Source organism: Euprymna scolopes, chromosome 13, assembly GCF_053919585.1.
Source record: "Euprymna scolopes isolate OS-2025 chromosome 13, ASM5391958v1, whole genome shotgun sequence".
Taxonomy (NCBI): Eukaryota; Metazoa; Mollusca; class Cephalopoda; order Sepiida; family Sepiolidae; genus Euprymna; species Euprymna scolopes.
In genome coordinates this window covers 136,407,866-136,425,157 of record NC_136494.1, presented here as the reverse complement: position 1 = coordinate 136,425,157, position 17,292 = coordinate 136,407,866, and the positions used below count along the sequence as shown (strand labels likewise).

Below are 17,292 nucleotides of genomic sequence, written 5' to 3'. Positions count from 1 at the left end.
ATGGAAAAAGAAAAAAGAAAATTATTAAACCAAAATGAAAAGGATTGATCACTTTTCAAACAAGCATGTACTACGAAAATACCAATCAACCTAAAAACAGTTATCCAGAGACAACCGAGAAGCTTTGAACGTCACCTCAATCCTAAAGTTCAATCGTTCCTCACTATTGTAGGGGCAGCGGCCACGTGATAGTATCAGAGCTGTGTGACTAATGGGTGTCACGTCTTAAAAAATGTGTGAATAAAAACGCAAGAAATGTAAAGAGAACAACAGGAAATTTTTAAATAACATTTAATTTACATCAAAATATTGAATACAAATGATAAACATGTTTTTATTTAGGCTGATTGCTAATTCAGCACTCTAGTTAAGGACTCCCACCTCCAAAGCTTCATATGCTTCCCCACAGTAACTTAGTCAACAATACATTGGAGTCTACATTGCACTGTAGAGAATCTATCATTGATATTATAAAATTATCTGTAAATAATGATTTTACTTAAAGTTTAAAATACAAAAGTAAAGTATCATGGTCCAATTGTGCTCTAAAAAAATATTTGGACATGCCTCATGTCTTATAGAAGAATCCACTGCTGATATTATAGGCTGGACCTTTTTGCTTATGCGATAAAATTTCTCAAATGCATTTGTGATATTAGGTTGTAGAAAAGTGTTAATGTTGGTCAAAATTGGACTTCCTTCTTTAATCTGATTTTTTCGATTATCAAATTTTCAATACTTATCAGATGCATCCTAATAAAAAAAAAAACCTACACAAGAACCAGGGTTGCAGAGTTGGATGGGAAAAGTCCGACTCCGACTCCTAAAATTCCTAGGATACTGACTCCAATTCCTTTGATACCTTTGACTCCAACTCAGACTCCTTGCCCCCGATGTGGAAATCTATTCTGCAGATCCATATATCAACCTCTCACACCTATTCAATAAGCATTTTATAATTACTTTCCATGTATATTTTTTACGTTTAACATTCACTTGTATGATAAATATACTCACATATACACTCAACCAGCTTTATAGAATAAATTAAGATAACAAAGGATAAAAAATTTACAATTAAATTTTATTATGCTATCAATTCAAGAGAGAATACAATATTTAGAGATAGGGAAAACTCTTTAGTTCATGGCATTTCGAAGCCAAACGCTTCTCATCTGAAGAAGTGAGTAAAGATTACTATACCGAGAAGAAATTTTTATAAAGATAATATTGCTTTTATGGAAAGAGTACCAAAGTAAAAACAGGAAACTGTACTGAGACTAAAGCCAGGACTGCCAGCAATCACTGTAAAAAAGTAACAAAGAACGCGAGAGAGTTGTATGTCATTAAGTCCAAAGTAGTAATCTCATCAACATCAGAACCAAACTCTTTGCAAAGAACTTTGCAACTAATTCTACCCTATGCGACCAAGGCCATCAACCTCCTGTATTTCCTCCTGTATCAGAAAACACTATGCGACATACAAATATCTATGCATGATGCTGCCAAACTAATCAAAAACCTTGATTTCAATAAAGCAATTGGCCCCCATGGCATTCCAATTATAGTGCTGAAAAAGCTTCAACCAGAACTAGCTCCCATACTTACAAAGCTGTTTAAGCATTGTCTTAAGGAGAATTGCTTCCCAACATCATGGAAAATCTCAAATATGCACGATACTTAAGAATTCAGGTGATTGGTCATCTCTCAGTACAGACCAATAAGTATCCTGGATCCCACCATCTTTCCAGCGACCTTGGTAACAGACTTGATGTACGTGTTCCATTTCAGATCAGGAGTAAAGGTCAAGCCCAGAAACTTGTCAAAACATGGGGGCTCCCCTAGACAAGAGCCATCCATTTCAATTGATGCCAGATGGGTTAGTTGGTTGTTTTACGGCATATCAACCCTTTTCAGGTTATTTAATGCCGAATCCGGTGATTTTGAAGAAAATTTTTTTTGATAGAATATATTTGTTTTTTGCAAGTCAGTTTCTATTTAATCCATAGTTGGGACCCTAACAGGTACTACCACTCCGGGTCAGAGTGGACCTGGGAGCAATGGCAATTAAAGGGAGGCTCCACACTCCCCAGAGCCCGCAAGCTGGGGCCTCACCATCGGATATAGTTTAAGGTCATATCCAGGACCATGCCAGATGAGGAACAGAGCATTGATGATGTAAAGATAGGAGCTTGGTTTTAGATGCATTAAAGGTAACCAGCCACCTCTTCCATCATTGTACCACGCGCTCAAGATCAGAGGAGAGAGAATCAGAAAGAACTGTCATTTACAGCCTTTGATGTGTTGCCATAGATGGTCGTGTCATCAGCATAGATGTCAACAAATGATTTAAATATGTGTTTTGGGAGATCATTGATGTAGATCAGGAAGAGAGTTGGGCCCAGGATTGACCCTTGAGGGACTCCAGCATTAATACTGCAGGCCTCTGATTTTTGTCCATCGACCACTACTCTTATGAGCCTATCAGAGAGAAATGATTTAATGATTGAGAAAACATTTCCAGTTATACCGTAGCTGGAAATCTTGTGAAATAGGCCTTTATGCCTTACCTTGTTGAAGGCCTTTGATATGTCAAGAGCAATTGCCCTAGAAAGGAAGCCTTTGTCAAGAGATTTGCTAATCCTATGAGATATAACCGTTAGCACATCTGCAGTAGATCTTGCAGAATGGAAAACATATCGCATGTCACTAAGAAGGTTATTTCTGCTGAGGTGGTTGACTACTTCTCTATTTAATATGGATTCCAGCAACTTACTCATGTAACACAGGAAACTTATTGGTCTGTACGGAGAGGGAGATGACTTATAACCTGAATTCTTAAATACAGTGCATACTGATGAGGTTTTCTAGGGTGTTGGAAAGCACTTCTCCTTAAGGCAGCGCTTAAACAGTTTCGGAAGTATGGGGGCGAGTTCTGACTGAAGCTTTTTCAATACTATAATTGGAATGCCGTCAGGGCCAGTTGCTTTACTGGAATCAAGGTTCTTGATTAGCTTGGCGACCTCACGCACAGATATTTGTATGTTACCTAGCATGTTGTCTGCTATAGGAGGAAATATGGGGAGTTGATGGCCTTCGTAGCATAGAGTAGAATTTGCTGCAAAGTTCTTGGTAAATAGTTTGGCCTTGTCTGATGCTGACGAGATGACCTCTGGTCCATTGATAATGGTTGGGATAGAACGCACACTTCTGTTCAGGATCCTATTTGTTATTTGCCAAAACTGGTGGGAACCAAGCCGCTGATCACGTTGGTAGCTATGGAAAAAGTGATTTATGTGCACAATGGCAGCAGCACATTCTAGGGAGATCCATAGCTGGCTGTTAGGTTTTTGTTGGAATTATTTAGATGGTATGAATCAGTCTATGCCTACAATTAACCATTCGGTCAGGTCTGATACTATAGAGGACACATCCTTTTTAAACATGGAATGACACTGCAAAAGCATGTGGACCTGATCTCATCCCGGCTGTGCTATTTAAAAAGTGCTCCGCCAAAGTAGCTCCAATTCTCTCCAAACTTTACAACAAATGCCTTAATGAATCTTGCTTTTCTGCCTGCTGGAAAACTGCTTCTGTAGTACCAGTTTTCAAGAATTCTGGTGAAAGAACTGACCCAGTAAATTATCGCCCCATTAGCCTCCTCTCACTTTTCGTCAAAATATTTGAGACAATAATTAACCAAGCTCTAGTCCATCACCTTACAGATGCTAAACTTCTGACTGATCAACAATATGGATTTAGACAAGCCCGTTCAACAGCAGACATCCTAACTGTAATCTCAGAACGTATATACTAGTCACTGGACAAAGTAGGGGAGGGTAGAGCAGTAGCTCTAGATATATCTAAGGCTTTTGACAGGGTATGACATGAAGGTCTTCTCAGGAAAATCAGATCATATGGTATCACTGGAAGAATACTTGATATAATTAAATCCTTCTTAGATAAGAGAAAAATTCAGGTTGTCCTCGACGGTCGTACATCTAAAAAATATGATATAAATGCGGCAGTGTCTCAAGGGTCTATCCCGGGACCTCTGTTATTCCTAATATTCATAAATGACCTCCCTGACAAAATTGCCTGTGAGATGGGTATATATGCTGACGACACCACACTCTATAACAGACACGACAGAAAAACAAATGAACACATATCTAAAGAAATGGCAAAGCACTAGAGGATGACCTCTGATCTGTAGTGGAATGGGGACATAAATGGATGGTCACATTCAATGTTGCCAAGACAAAACTCGTTTCCTTCAATAATTACAAGAAACCTTCTCTACCACCAATAGCAATGGCCAATGACTCTTTATCTAAAAGTACATCCTTTAAGCTCCTCAGCCTAACGGCATCAGGAAACATGAGTTTGAACAATTACATCGAGAGTATCGCCAGGACCGCTGTGAAGAAGGTAGGTTCTCTCTACCGTGCTAGAAAGATACTAACGCCCGAAAGTATCCTATACCTCTATAAGGCCACCATTCGCCCATGTATGGAGTATTGTTGTCATATTTTGGGCTGGTGCATCTACCACTAGTCTCTCGCTCCTAGACAAGGTTCAAAAGAGAGTCACTAATCTGATAGGTCCTGAACTGTCATCTAAACTTTAGCCCCTGTCCCATCGACGAAATGTTGCATCCCTCTGCCTTTTCTACAAGTACTTTACCGGTGAATGCTCTGACGAACTGCAAGCACTTGTTCCTCCTCGACGTAAATACTCCCGACAAACTCGACAAGCAGCTAAATCCCACCCCTTCACAGTAGAGATCCCTAGACTTAAGAGAGCCTTCTACTCCAGTAGTTTCTTCCCCAGGACAGCTAAACTTTTGGAATTCCCTGCCGGGTCCCTATTTCCCCAACTGTACTGACATGCAGAAGTTCAAGTGCAACGTGAACTAACATCTTGCTGCCCAACTCCCTACACAGTACCCCTGATACCCATGTCCCTGATAGTAGCCCCCTACAATAAAGTGGCAATATGCCTTGTTTGGGGTGAAAATGTAATAAAAAAAAAAAAAAGAAAAAGAAAAAAAAAAGAAAAAAAAAGAAAAAAAAAGAAAAAAAAAAAAAGAAAAAAAAAGAAAAAAAAAAAAAGAAAAAAAATGCAGAGGTAGATCAGATATACACGTACGGAAGCTATCCCAGTCAGCCATGGAGTATCGGTATACACTACGGTGGAGGGGTACGTCTGAGGACTTATTACATTTCATTTTTATCTTAACTGATACAACAGAGTGGTCGGAGGACCCTAGAAGAGATAGAACAGAACATGAACATAGCTCGAGGGAAGTTGAGAAAAAAAGGTCTAGAAGGCTTGCATACTGACCAGTAGTATCGGGCACACGGGTGGGCTCGCGAACAATCTGAGTGAGGTCATAGGCAATAGCAAAATCATGACAGAACCTCCCCTTATCTGTCTTATATGAGTGGGTCAGCCATTCCACGTTATGGACATTGAAGTCACCACAGATGTGAATGTTAGCCGAAGGATGTGCAGACAGGATGTGGTCTATTTTCTCAGATATACTCTTAAAGATAGTAACTCCGCTGTTGTGGGGGCGATAGAGGGCAAATATAAATGCAGTGGTGTAAGCAAGTGCAACCCGGAAGTACATATAAGGTAAATTGGGGTCTTCTCTGGAGATATCCCTGCCACACGAGAAGCCACTGCCTTGACAGAGTTTAAAATAGACTTCATAGCCTAGTGGGAGGGGGGGGGGATGTCCTTTTTTCTTCCCTGCAACCTCTTTCCTACAGAAGAGACTGTGTGAGCCTGTCTCTGTTTTATCGTTATTTCCATGGCAGGTGCTCGTCTGAGCTCTAATCTAATCTTGCCAAACTTTTATGAAAATTACTTTAGCTGAAACCACTATCAAAAATTTTCCCCAGTCTTTATCTGTGCCTAAACCTAAACGTAGTTTTTACGAACAAAAGGTTCTTTCTTAGAACTATTTGCCTGTTTTTCCAGTTGATTACAATATGGTCATTTTCAAGTCCAATGTAAACAAGTTTTTGATGAGTCGTCCCTTAAGCAATCCAATTCACCAAATTTATACTACTAACAATTGCTACAATAGTCCCATTGACTACCGTACACTCAGTAATCCTTATCCTCGAGTGACCTCCAGGCCTTGAAAAATGGTGACTGACTCCTTCATAAAAAAGAAAAAGACGCACGAGAGAAAGCAAAGTTCTGCAAAATTTAGCCTTGTCAGTTTTCTGCTCTCATATTTAAGCAAAAATTATTTATAAAAAAAGAAAAAACTTGAAAGAATTTTGAGATCAACAAACAAATAGACCATCAGATAACAAAGATTTCTTTCAATAAATATACGGCTCTGATAAGGCATAAAAATTAAAAATAAGGGGTAACTGCTTACCAAGGTGCATAAAACTCAACCAGAGAAAGTTCATGTTTGTTAATAAATTCATCAAAATTCTTTTGATCAAGTGTGACAACAGCTTCTGGTGGAGGTTTCCAATTAGCGCTCGCTCGCTCCTCCATGTATTTAACGATGCCTGAAAAAATAAATAAAAAATATAACATCAGTAGAATTTGGATTCTGATCAAACTTGAATTATTTGATATTTTCACAAAGAAATAGATTTCCCTTATTAAACTTATTTTTCATCAAAATTATCTCCCTTGGGCTGATAAAAAATATATTCTCAACTGATCAAAAAACATTTGTTTTTATTTAATTATTTTTTTTTAACAAGCAACAGATAGATGGCGAGATGTATTAGAGTTTGGGTACATTACATCAATTTGCAGTCGTTTTATTGAATGTACTAACATTTTGCATTGGTTTCGTTGAATTTTTCAATGTTTATAGACATTTTTATAGTGGTCACTTACATAACAGTGTACAGTTTCAGTTTATTTTTATTTTTAGGGGGAAAAAGAAAACTTATTGTCAAAAAATCCCCATATATTGAAAAAAAAAAAAAAAATTGTATGATATACATACCTATGATGAAACGAAAATATCACATTCTAAAAATCATATAAATTGATCAAGTAGTTTTATTTTTAAATAAGAAAATAGAATGTTATAAATATTGGAGGCATGACTGTCTTGCCTGACATTTTGAAAACAATTTCAAGAAGCAAAGGGAAATAACACAGCAATAATTCAAACTTGCAAGATTTGTGCTGTAATGTCTATGAATTTACATTAATCGCTTTAAAATTATTTTCTTCTCTAAAAATAAGAATTTGTTTGATGTTTGGAATATGATTTTGTTTCTTCACAGGTATGTACATCATACAGATTTTTCTTGAGTTTTGTTTTATTTTTGAATACAGGGGCATTTTTTTTTTTTCATTCACGTTCATTTACATTTCATTTCCATTACATTTAAACTCCTGCATATCAGTAGTTAGGGAAACAGGTAGCAGGGGAGGGAATTCCAAAGTCTAGCTGTTCGAAAGAAGAAACTATTAGAGTAGAAATGTTTCTGGCATTTAGGGGCCTCAACAGTGAAGTGGTGTGATTTTGTTGCTAAGCAGGTTTGTCAGAGATAAGTACATCGAGGGGGCACAACTGCAACGAGTTCATCAGAACAGGCACAGATGTAACATTGCAGCGATGGGACAGGGGTTGGATATTAGATTGGAAACTCTTTTTTGGACCCTATCCAAGAGGGAGAGATTAGTGATTGATACACCATCCAAGATGTGGCAATAATACTCCATGAATGGACAAATGGTGGCTTTGTAGAGATACTCTCAGGTGTGAGTGATCTTCCAGCACAATAGAGGGAACTCAGCTTCTTTGCAGCAGCTTTTGCAATGTCCTCAATGCATTTGTTCCAGTTCATATTGCCAGTGAATGTTAAGCCAAGGAGTTTGAAGGAAGAATTCTCAAGTAGGGTGTTATTTGTCATGGATATCGGTGGTTGAAGAGGCGTCTTGTAATTAAAGGAGAGCAGCTTAGTTGTACTAGCATAAAATGTTACCATATACAGGGTGGGCCAAAATAAGGGTCCTATTTTTAAAAATTCATAACTTTTTTATTTATTGATTTTTCTTTTTAATTTTTTTCAGAATAAGTAAAGGACCCCTTTCGAAGCCAGCATGAGCCGTATTAGCCCTAAGGAATGTACCCTCATAATAGAGTGGTACTTTAAATCCAATGAGTCGATTTCGGAGACTCACCTCACCAGAAACTCTCCTTCGGCAAAAGCAATCCGAGGAATTATTGCTCGTTTTAGAGACCAACAAGGAATATCCAACATGGCGAGAAGTGGTAGGCCTCGTACTGTACGAACAGCTCAAAATTTCGAGGAATTGGGGAGAAGTTTGGAGACGATGCATCCACAAGGAGGAGATCAAAAGAACTTGGCATTTCTCGAACCTCACTTCGGAGAATGCTAAGAGAAAGAGGATATTTTCCATATAAAGTGCAGCTAGTTCAAGAACTTCAACCTCGAGATAATGAAAAAAGACTTAAGTACGCTATGCGACTCCAGGATTTGGCCAATGATGATCCCGATTTTCTCAAAAAACTAATAATGTCGGATGAAGCCCATTTTCATCTTGATGGGTTCATCAATAAACAAAATTGCCGAATATGGGGTACGGAAACCCAAGGATAATTCAGCAGCACACATTACATCCACTCAAGTGCACAGTGTGGTGTGGCGTTACTGCTGAAGAGATGATTGGCCCCTATTTCTTTGAAGACGATGCCGGAAATCAGGTAACAGTAACCGCTACCGAGAAATGCTGCAAAATTTCTTGCAACCGTGGGTTGCCGCCAAACCTGACAGGATGTGGTTCCAACAGGATGGAGCCAAAGCACACACTGCGAAAGATACCCTTACACTTTTACAGGGTATATTTGGAAATCAGATTATCTCTCGCAGTTGCAAAATTCAATGGCCTCCACGATCACCCGACCTTACAGCTCCTGACTTCTTCTTATGGGGTTACCTCAAAGAAAAGGTTTATGTCAATAAACCAAACAATATTGAGGAACTGAAAGCAAATATTGAAGCAGAAATAAGAGCCATAAGTCCTCAGATGTTGCAAACTGTTATGGAAAATGTTTTAAAAAGAGCCGAAGAGTGTGAAGCCGCCAACGGCGCCCATTTAGAAAACATTATTTTTGCTTAAAAAACTCAAAACTGTGTAAAAAACAATACTTTAGTTTTTGTAAGTTTTAAGAAGTGTTTTTCGGCCAAAATTTGTTTTGTTTATTTCAAAAAATCTCGGAAGGGTCAGTCTACACACACATAAAGTTTGGTGAGTTTATCTTTTATTTTGTGGAAGTTATTTAAATTTAAAGATAGGACCCTTATTTTGGCCCACCCTGTATTTGCGACCCCATTCCACTATAGTTTGGAGGTCATTTTCTAACGATTCTGTGTCTTTGTGTACATCCGTTCTTCCCTTGTGCATATTATAGAGCATTGTATTATCAGCAAATATACCTATCTCAGACACAATATCAAGGAGGTCATTAAAGAATATCAAGTATTGACCTCTGAGGCACTCTCGCATTAATGTTATGCTTTGGATGTACGTCCATCAATGACAAAATCATACAGATTAAAATAACACAATCTTTATTTGCACTTTCAATAAAATTTTTAAAAATAAGTTTTTATTTTATTTGAAATTTTAGAACAAATACATATTTATGAAATTATTTTTTTAATCTTAAAAATAAAGCTTTTATTTGAATTTATATAATAATTATATGTTTCTGAAAGTATAAAAATAAAATTATTGAAATCAAAATAACAAAGTTTCCACCATCATTAAAAAAAAAAAAAAAAAAACGTATTCAATACAGGATATTCCTAAAATACTTTTAAAAGATTTTAAAAAGTGTTTTCAATAATTCTTAAAAATAGAACTAATTTCAATAATTCTTAATTAAAATAAGATAAAAAAAAAAAAAAAACTTTTCAATGATTGTTAAATAAAAAAAAAGAAAAATCAGAAAAATATAATTAAAAAAGTTGCATACTGGAGATATAGGTATGACAGAAAAAAGCAAGGGAACTGATTTGCCTTGATAGCACTATGCCAGAAGTTAGAAAGTATGTCAGCTGACTATTACCGATTTAGCTTATTGTATTTTTAACATTGCCAGTAAAAAGTTCTGCTGTCATCTAGCATTTTAAGATAAATTTTCCTTTCATTTAAATACGAAAATGTATTTTGCATAACCATGAGTAGCAACTCTTTTTTTTTTTTGCATTAAATTTGAATTAGAAGAAATGGTTTGAACTAAAGTTAAAATACAGTATTAATGTATACTAAGATTCAAAAGATGCTGTTTAGGTATGATTAAGGGTTTAAACAAGTTAAGATAATGTCTAAAGAGCAGAACATATATGTAGTGACTTGGAGTCAGAATTATTTTCTATTTTCAAACTGCATTTTCATTTACGGGGAAGATAGGGCAGTAGCGTTAGATATATCTAAGGCTTTTGACAGAGTATGGTACGATGGTCTTCTAAGGAAAATCAGATCATATGGTATCAATGAACGAATACTTAACATAAGAATCCAGGTTGTCCTCAATGGTCATATGTCAAAACATAATATAAATACGGATGTATCTCAGGAGTTGATCCTTGGACGTTTATTATTCCTGATATTCATAAAAGATCTCCCTGATGAAATTGTCTCTGAGATGGGTATATTTGCCGATAACACCACGCTGTATAACAGGCATGTTGGGAAAATGAATGAGCACATATCTAAGGCAATGGCAGAAACACTAGAGGATGACCTCCAATCTGTAATGGAATGGGGACAAAAATGGATGGTCACATTCAATGCTGCCAAGACTAAACTTGTTTCCTTTAATAATTACAAGAAACCTTCTCAACCACGAACAGCTATGGTGAATGATACGTTACTTGAAAATACTTCTTTCAAACTCCTCAGCTTAACGTTCACAGGGAACATGAATTGGAACAGATACATTGAAGGCATTGCCATGGCTGCTGCGAAGACGGTGAGTGCTCTCTACCGTGATAGAAAGTTACTTTTGCCTGAAAATATCCTGTACCTCTATAAGGCCACCATTCGCCCATGTATGGAGTACTGCTGTCACATTTAGGCTGGTGCATCTGCTACTTGTCTCTCATTCCTGAACAGGGTTCAAAAGAGAGTCGCCAACCTAATAGGTCCTGAACTGTCATCTAAGCATCAGCCTCTCTCCCATCGACAAAATGTCGCATCTCTCTGCCTATTTTACAAGTATTTTAATGGTAGATACGCCGACGAACTACAAGCCCTTGTATCTTCTCGACATAAGTACCTGACAAGCAGAAAAATCCCACCCCTATACAGTAGAGATCCCCAGATACCAGGGGGGGGGGGTACTGTTTCTTAGAACTTTATATATACTCCCTAAATTATAATATCTACGATTTACAAAAGGAGCTCATCTATCTTTTATTTGAGTGACTTTTACACTATTTTCGCGCTATTTCTTACTCTTGCCCATTTGTTTTACTTTTCCGTATAAAAAAGCGAAACTGAATCCGAAGCAAATGTGTGGCACTCATGCCAGAGGCGTCCAGAAAGCAATGATCTTTGATCAATGTAGGGAAAACCCGTCATATCAGACAATTGCTATTCATTTGGACATACCATTTTTTATGGGGAGCTGGTTTTCCCAACAACTTGGAGGGTGGGGGACAAAAAAATACGCAGAAACTGGCTTGCAGCCAAAGATAAGTGCAGGATTTCATTCCCCTATGGTGTGATGTTTGACCTCGTTAAATTTACGCACTTTTATGAACGCATTCACTTAACATTTTAATGATTTAATTTCAACCATTCTCACTTCCTCTGCCCGCTTAGCGTCACGGTAAGTTATCAAGTTTTCTTTTCCACCTTCGCCTCAAGGTTTCGGGTTCGAGCCTATCTGCCTACCAAACTTTTTTCTTTTTTTTTTACCTACACACACACACTGACAAACACCCAGGCAATGCCAGGCACCCCCCGCTAGTCTAAAATATAAATCTCACCTGTCTGTTTAAATGTATGTATGTATATCTGCCGAAAACCTTCGACAGAAGCAACGGATTTTCACAAGATCGATATCGTTTTGAAGCTCAATCCTTCAGACGACATATCGAAAAATTGGTTAAAAACAAATTCCTTCACCCTCAACTGGGCACTTTTCCACAAGGAGGGGGTCGCTTTTTTGCCGATATTTTCAAAAGTCATCCCCTCTTTTCGATTGACTAGCGTTAATTTAAACATTCGCCACTTCCGGTTGGCAATAGATGCAATGACGTCACTTGTTTTTTTTTGTTTTTTGTTGTTTTTTTTTGCTCAACACACTCCTACAAACACCCGGGCAATGCTGGGCACACAGGCTAGTCTAATAAATAAAAGGCAAAATGGGCGCGCACATTTGTTTATGGCCACGAAAGGCTTTTTGGGTTGGGGTTCTCGCGTCGGTTAGATTCCATGAGAAGTTTTCTTATACTTTCTAGATCATAATATCTCAGATTCGCAAACACACAGTTTCTTTCATTTTTTTTTTTGATCAAGTTTTAAAAAATTCTCACCATCCCATTCTCTTGGCTGGTTGTTCATCTTTTTCATATAAATAAAGCAAAACTATTGGAACGCAACCGCCTCTCCCAGCCTTCCGGTCTGTAATTCATCCTTGGTCAATGTAGGGGAAACCCTTCATACTGAGGCAATTACTATTTATTTGGACACTGCCAGAGTGTCCACATTTTTGGTCTAGCAGCTTCCCCCCCCCCCACATTAAAAACGACCTTCGTGGGAAGTTCGAAAGCAACGCCATTTCTGCAAGTCATCTTTTTGATTGACTACGTTTTAATTTGAACACTTAACACTTCTGGTCACGTCATGGCATAGCGGTAAGACGTCAGGTTTTCTTTCACTTTTTTTCCCATCTTCACGTCATAGGTTCAAGCCTGCCTGCCTACTACCACTTTTTTACACCTCCAAAACCCTGGGCAATGATGGGCACCCAGACTAGTTACGTATAAGAATGAATTACAGACCTTGTACTCGTCACTTATTGTAAAGTTCAGGTTATAGCAAGATGGAACAAGTTCTCACACTTCAAACCTGTCCGAGCATTTGTCAAGAGAAATTTGTGAAGACTGATCAGGTCCAAGACTGACTTTGAGCGTGAACCTGACAACCAATATCCTCGCACAAGCTCTGATATTTTTTACACAAAAGACAAAGCTATGCATAGAACTGAAAGAAGTCATCAGGAAGGTCAGAGCCATACCTCAGTCAGTTTATAAGGATATCATGGATAAAAATTTTTTTTAAATGTATTTCTAAATTAGATCATTTGTTTGCATTTTCATTTAATTATATAAAAACTGCAAAACAAAACATTTGTGGTTTATTTATTAAAATAGTGTATTATATAGTTAATCAATGTATCATATAGTTAAGTCAATGTATCATATAGTTAATCAATGTATTATATAGTCAGTTAATGTATTATATAGTCTTCACAAAACTTTGTTCAAGTATTTTTATTAATCATTTTCTATTAAATATGAAATGTAATAAATTATATTTCAATAATTCCTCATTTCGAAAACGTTAGCTGCCACGAAAGTAGCTTGTGAGTTAACAAATCTTATGTTATTAAAAATTTGCTTACCATTTTCTTCCCTGGGGCCGTCATAAGGATGCATTTTACCCTTCTTGAAAAACATTAAGGTTGGATATCCATTTACATCAAATCTGAAGATAAAATAAAGGAATAATTATATTTCAAAAGTATAATGCATGGAAATTAGAATTTTTTTTTTTTTTTCATAGACAAAATATTTATTTGGTCTTTTGGTGAAGAGCAAAGTGTAGTATCTGCTCTGTTCTGATACTACACTTTAATTTTTATGGCTTCAATTAGTGAAGGAAAAAAAATCATTCTAGACTGAACCAAATTTTAGTTCAATCCAGTGCCTCTTTTCCTCCACATTGGGGAGGCAAATAAATAGGGACAAAACTTAGTTTTAATTTCAGGGGAGAAGTTACTTGCCTTTCTATAAACAAAGGTGGAGAGTCGGAATTAGAGTTTGTAGTCACAAATTTTTTTGTTGGAGTCAGTTTCTTAGAGTCAGATATTTTTTCACTGAAATGGTAGGTTTGGATCGATAATTATTGCAGGAATTCAAGACAGAGTTATATTTTTTTTTATATATATTTGTTTCTTTTTTTAAATCTACTCTCAAGTTGGATTTTTTTTAACTAACTCTCTAGCAGGCGGAGAGTCCGAATCAGATTGGAAAATTTTTTTTGAGCTGATTTACCAAAGGAAAATGTGTGATATAAAGTCCATTTAAAGTAGTGATGCCCCACATAATGAGATATCAAGGGTAAGTATTACAGCATTATGTAACGATCAATATTTTCTCTTTAGTTTAAATACAAAGCTGCTTGCTTTTTACAGCACATTGTGTGTGTGTGTGAGAGAGAGAGAGAGAGAGAGAGAGAGAGAGAGAGAGAGAAAAGAGTGCAACATTTTTCCTAAACAGCTCCAATCAGTTTCAACTAAGAAAGTCAGAATAAATAAAAAGAGGGTGAGGGGGTGGGGCTACCTTTGATGAAATAAGGGTTATCTAACTCCTTTACCTCCATATATAGTGGTTATAACTAGTCGAATGTTTTTTGTGAAAGATTGGCAAGGGGGTATTCAGTCAAGCACTTGCCAGAAAATAGCTGTTATGGAGTTAAATGGTAATAAATGAAAGGAACACAGGATTTTTAGGAACGAAACATGTATTCACATAAATTACAGGCAAACTCAAGTTGAGAATACCATTGCTCAACGGTAGTACGTTTGCACATGTCCCGCTTAGTCATGTGCTAATCTCAGACTGCCGGGCACCGGTACTCGATACTGGAAGTGATGTCATGAGATGGTCCATTAATCCCTTGGAGGGTTGTCTCCAACAATAGCAATAGAGCAGAGACAGGCTCGTGACATCTCTTGTGGGAAAGAGGTTGCAGGAAAGAAAAAAGGGCATCACTTACTAGGTTTTGAAGCAGGTTTTGAATCATCAAGGCTGGATAAGGCATGCTGAGCAGCTACTGCCCAAATGTGGCGACAGTACTCCATTTTGGGACGCATCTGACTCTTATAAAGATAGAGGACCACATCAGCAGTGAAATACTTACTGGAGTAATGGAGTGATCCAACCATTTTATCAGTGATCTTGGCAACAGATTTGATGCATGTTCCATTTCAGATTAGGAGCAAAAGTCAGTCCCAGAAGCTTGTCAAGACATGGGGCTTCCCCAAGATGAGAGCCATTCATTTCAAGTGGGGTGTGGTGAGGATCAGAGCGATTAGTTGTGTGTGTGTGTGTGTGTGTATGTATATTATGCCAATCTGTCCCAGTAAACTGGGATTTCTTGCTAAACTAGTATTGCAATGCAGCATATAAGATACAAATGAGTGTCGGGCAATAATTATACAGCGCTGTAATCGCCCATCACTTTTAAATCACGGTCGTCAATTTATGAGTGAGTTAATTGAAAATAAATACAAGTACTATAGTTTAGATTTTATAAAAGATTTCAAAAAAGCAAAAAGTGATGTACCTCGATGTAACCTTTTCGTGAACGGTGGCATCAACTTTTCCTAAAGAAACAGGCGGATCATTGGCTTTGAGTCTTTTGGCAGCTTTTGCATATTCAGGAGCAAGTGATTTACAATGCCCGCACCTGCAAAAAAAAAAAAAGACATTAAATCACTTATAAAGTTGTAGTTTCTATGTATTTGTGTCTCAAACACATCTCGAATATGTGCTTCTCTGAACACCGGCCACGCCTCAAACACAACTCCTCCGAACATTCTTCTTTTAACACACGTGTCCTTTTTATCTCTGCTCTGATGTCACATCACACACTGGTTTGGACATTTGTGTATGGCTGCTACTGCTAACAGCATTAATGGCTCTGTTACACTTTGAGATAACTTTACAGACAACAAGCCAAGCATGCAGGGTCCTCCTCCACAATTGAAAAATTTACTTTCACCATGATTAATGTTTGTGCAAAATTTTTAAAAATCCAAGACGTGGTTATTGAGAAAAGTACGAACAAATGAATGGATAAATTATTTAGGGCCAATTTTACCCCTATAATGCCCCATAAGTGAGTAACCAGAGTTATCTCTGAAAATCCGTTCTGGCAAAAATTTACTTACAAAATTATCATCAAGCCATGTAACACTTTATCTTATACTAGCAGAGGGGGTAGGGGTAGGGTTAGGGGGTAGGGGTAGCTTTGCCCAGGCATAAGATATGCTTAAATATATTTTAATTTGTTTAGATTTCGTATATATTATTATAGAGTTGTGATTTCAAAAGTAAAAAAAAAAAGTATTAAGGTGCCATCAGCTAGAATCGAAAGCAAAACTGTAGCATTCAAATCTGGTGACGTTACCACTTTACCAACATGACACGCATATAAACTGATTAAAAATAAATTAAAGATGAATGTACAAAATGTTTAACGATTTTTTCAATTTTGACCCATTTTTGACACTTTAAAAACAATTCTAATCGGCTTAAAACCAATAAAAGAACGATCGGTAAAAAATCCAATCATTCGAGGCTCCTAGTGCCGCTCTGCGACTTTTAGTTTCGGAGGAGATAGAGTTTGAAAATATGGAGACAGACAAATGTTTATATATTAGATAACACATTTCTAGAATATTTCATAGACATCTTGTGAAATTTTTACAGATCATACTAGTATTTAATTTGTTAATTTTTAGATATTTTTATGATTTATTGATTTTTTTTTATGGTTTAATCTAGATAATAGGGTAAAAAAAACTGGTATATTTCTGATTGCCTTTTAGTTATAATATACAGGCAATGCCAGGTATCTCTGCTAGTAATCTTTATGATAAAGTGAAGATATATTAGATGTAATAGTTTGTACATTCGCCTGATTATGATGAGAACACGGAATATATTTAGCTGTAGAAGCTGCCAGGTACAGAGTTACCTCCCCTTAAACCAGTAACTGCATTTCTTATTATATTGCTTTTCTTATCAAATCAACTCAAAGTGAGTTTACATGCGTTAGTAACAAGGAAAAGATGTAGCCGGCATGAATAAAAAAAATACTTGTTTTCTTTTACGAATCAAGATCCATGCAACATGATTTGGTCATACACTGATCAATCAGCTTGCAGGACGCATGGATTCCATCTGTCCCCTAAGGAACTTCTTTAGCTCCTTTGAGCGTCATGGTTGATCAACAGAGAAATTTTTT

The 17,292-nt window shown here is 36.9% G+C and overlaps 1 protein-coding gene across 1 annotated transcript in view; it reads right to left on the bottom strand.

Moving 5' to 3' along the window:
* The window catches only part of LOC145292199 (protein disulfide-isomerase A4-like), a 62,581-nt gene that overhangs the window by 21,167 nt on the left and 24,122 nt on the right, over positions 1-17,292 (bottom strand). Inside the window, exons 3-5 of the mRNA XM_080138509.1 lie at positions 15,607-15,729; positions 13,661-13,743; positions 6,401-6,539 (exon numbers count right to left, since the gene is read on the bottom strand). Of these exons, the coding sequence (XP_079994635.1) occupies positions 6,401-6,539; positions 13,661-13,743; positions 15,607-15,729 (345 nt within the window). The remainder of the gene's footprint in view (positions 1-6,400; positions 6,540-13,660; positions 13,744-15,606; positions 15,730-17,292) is intronic.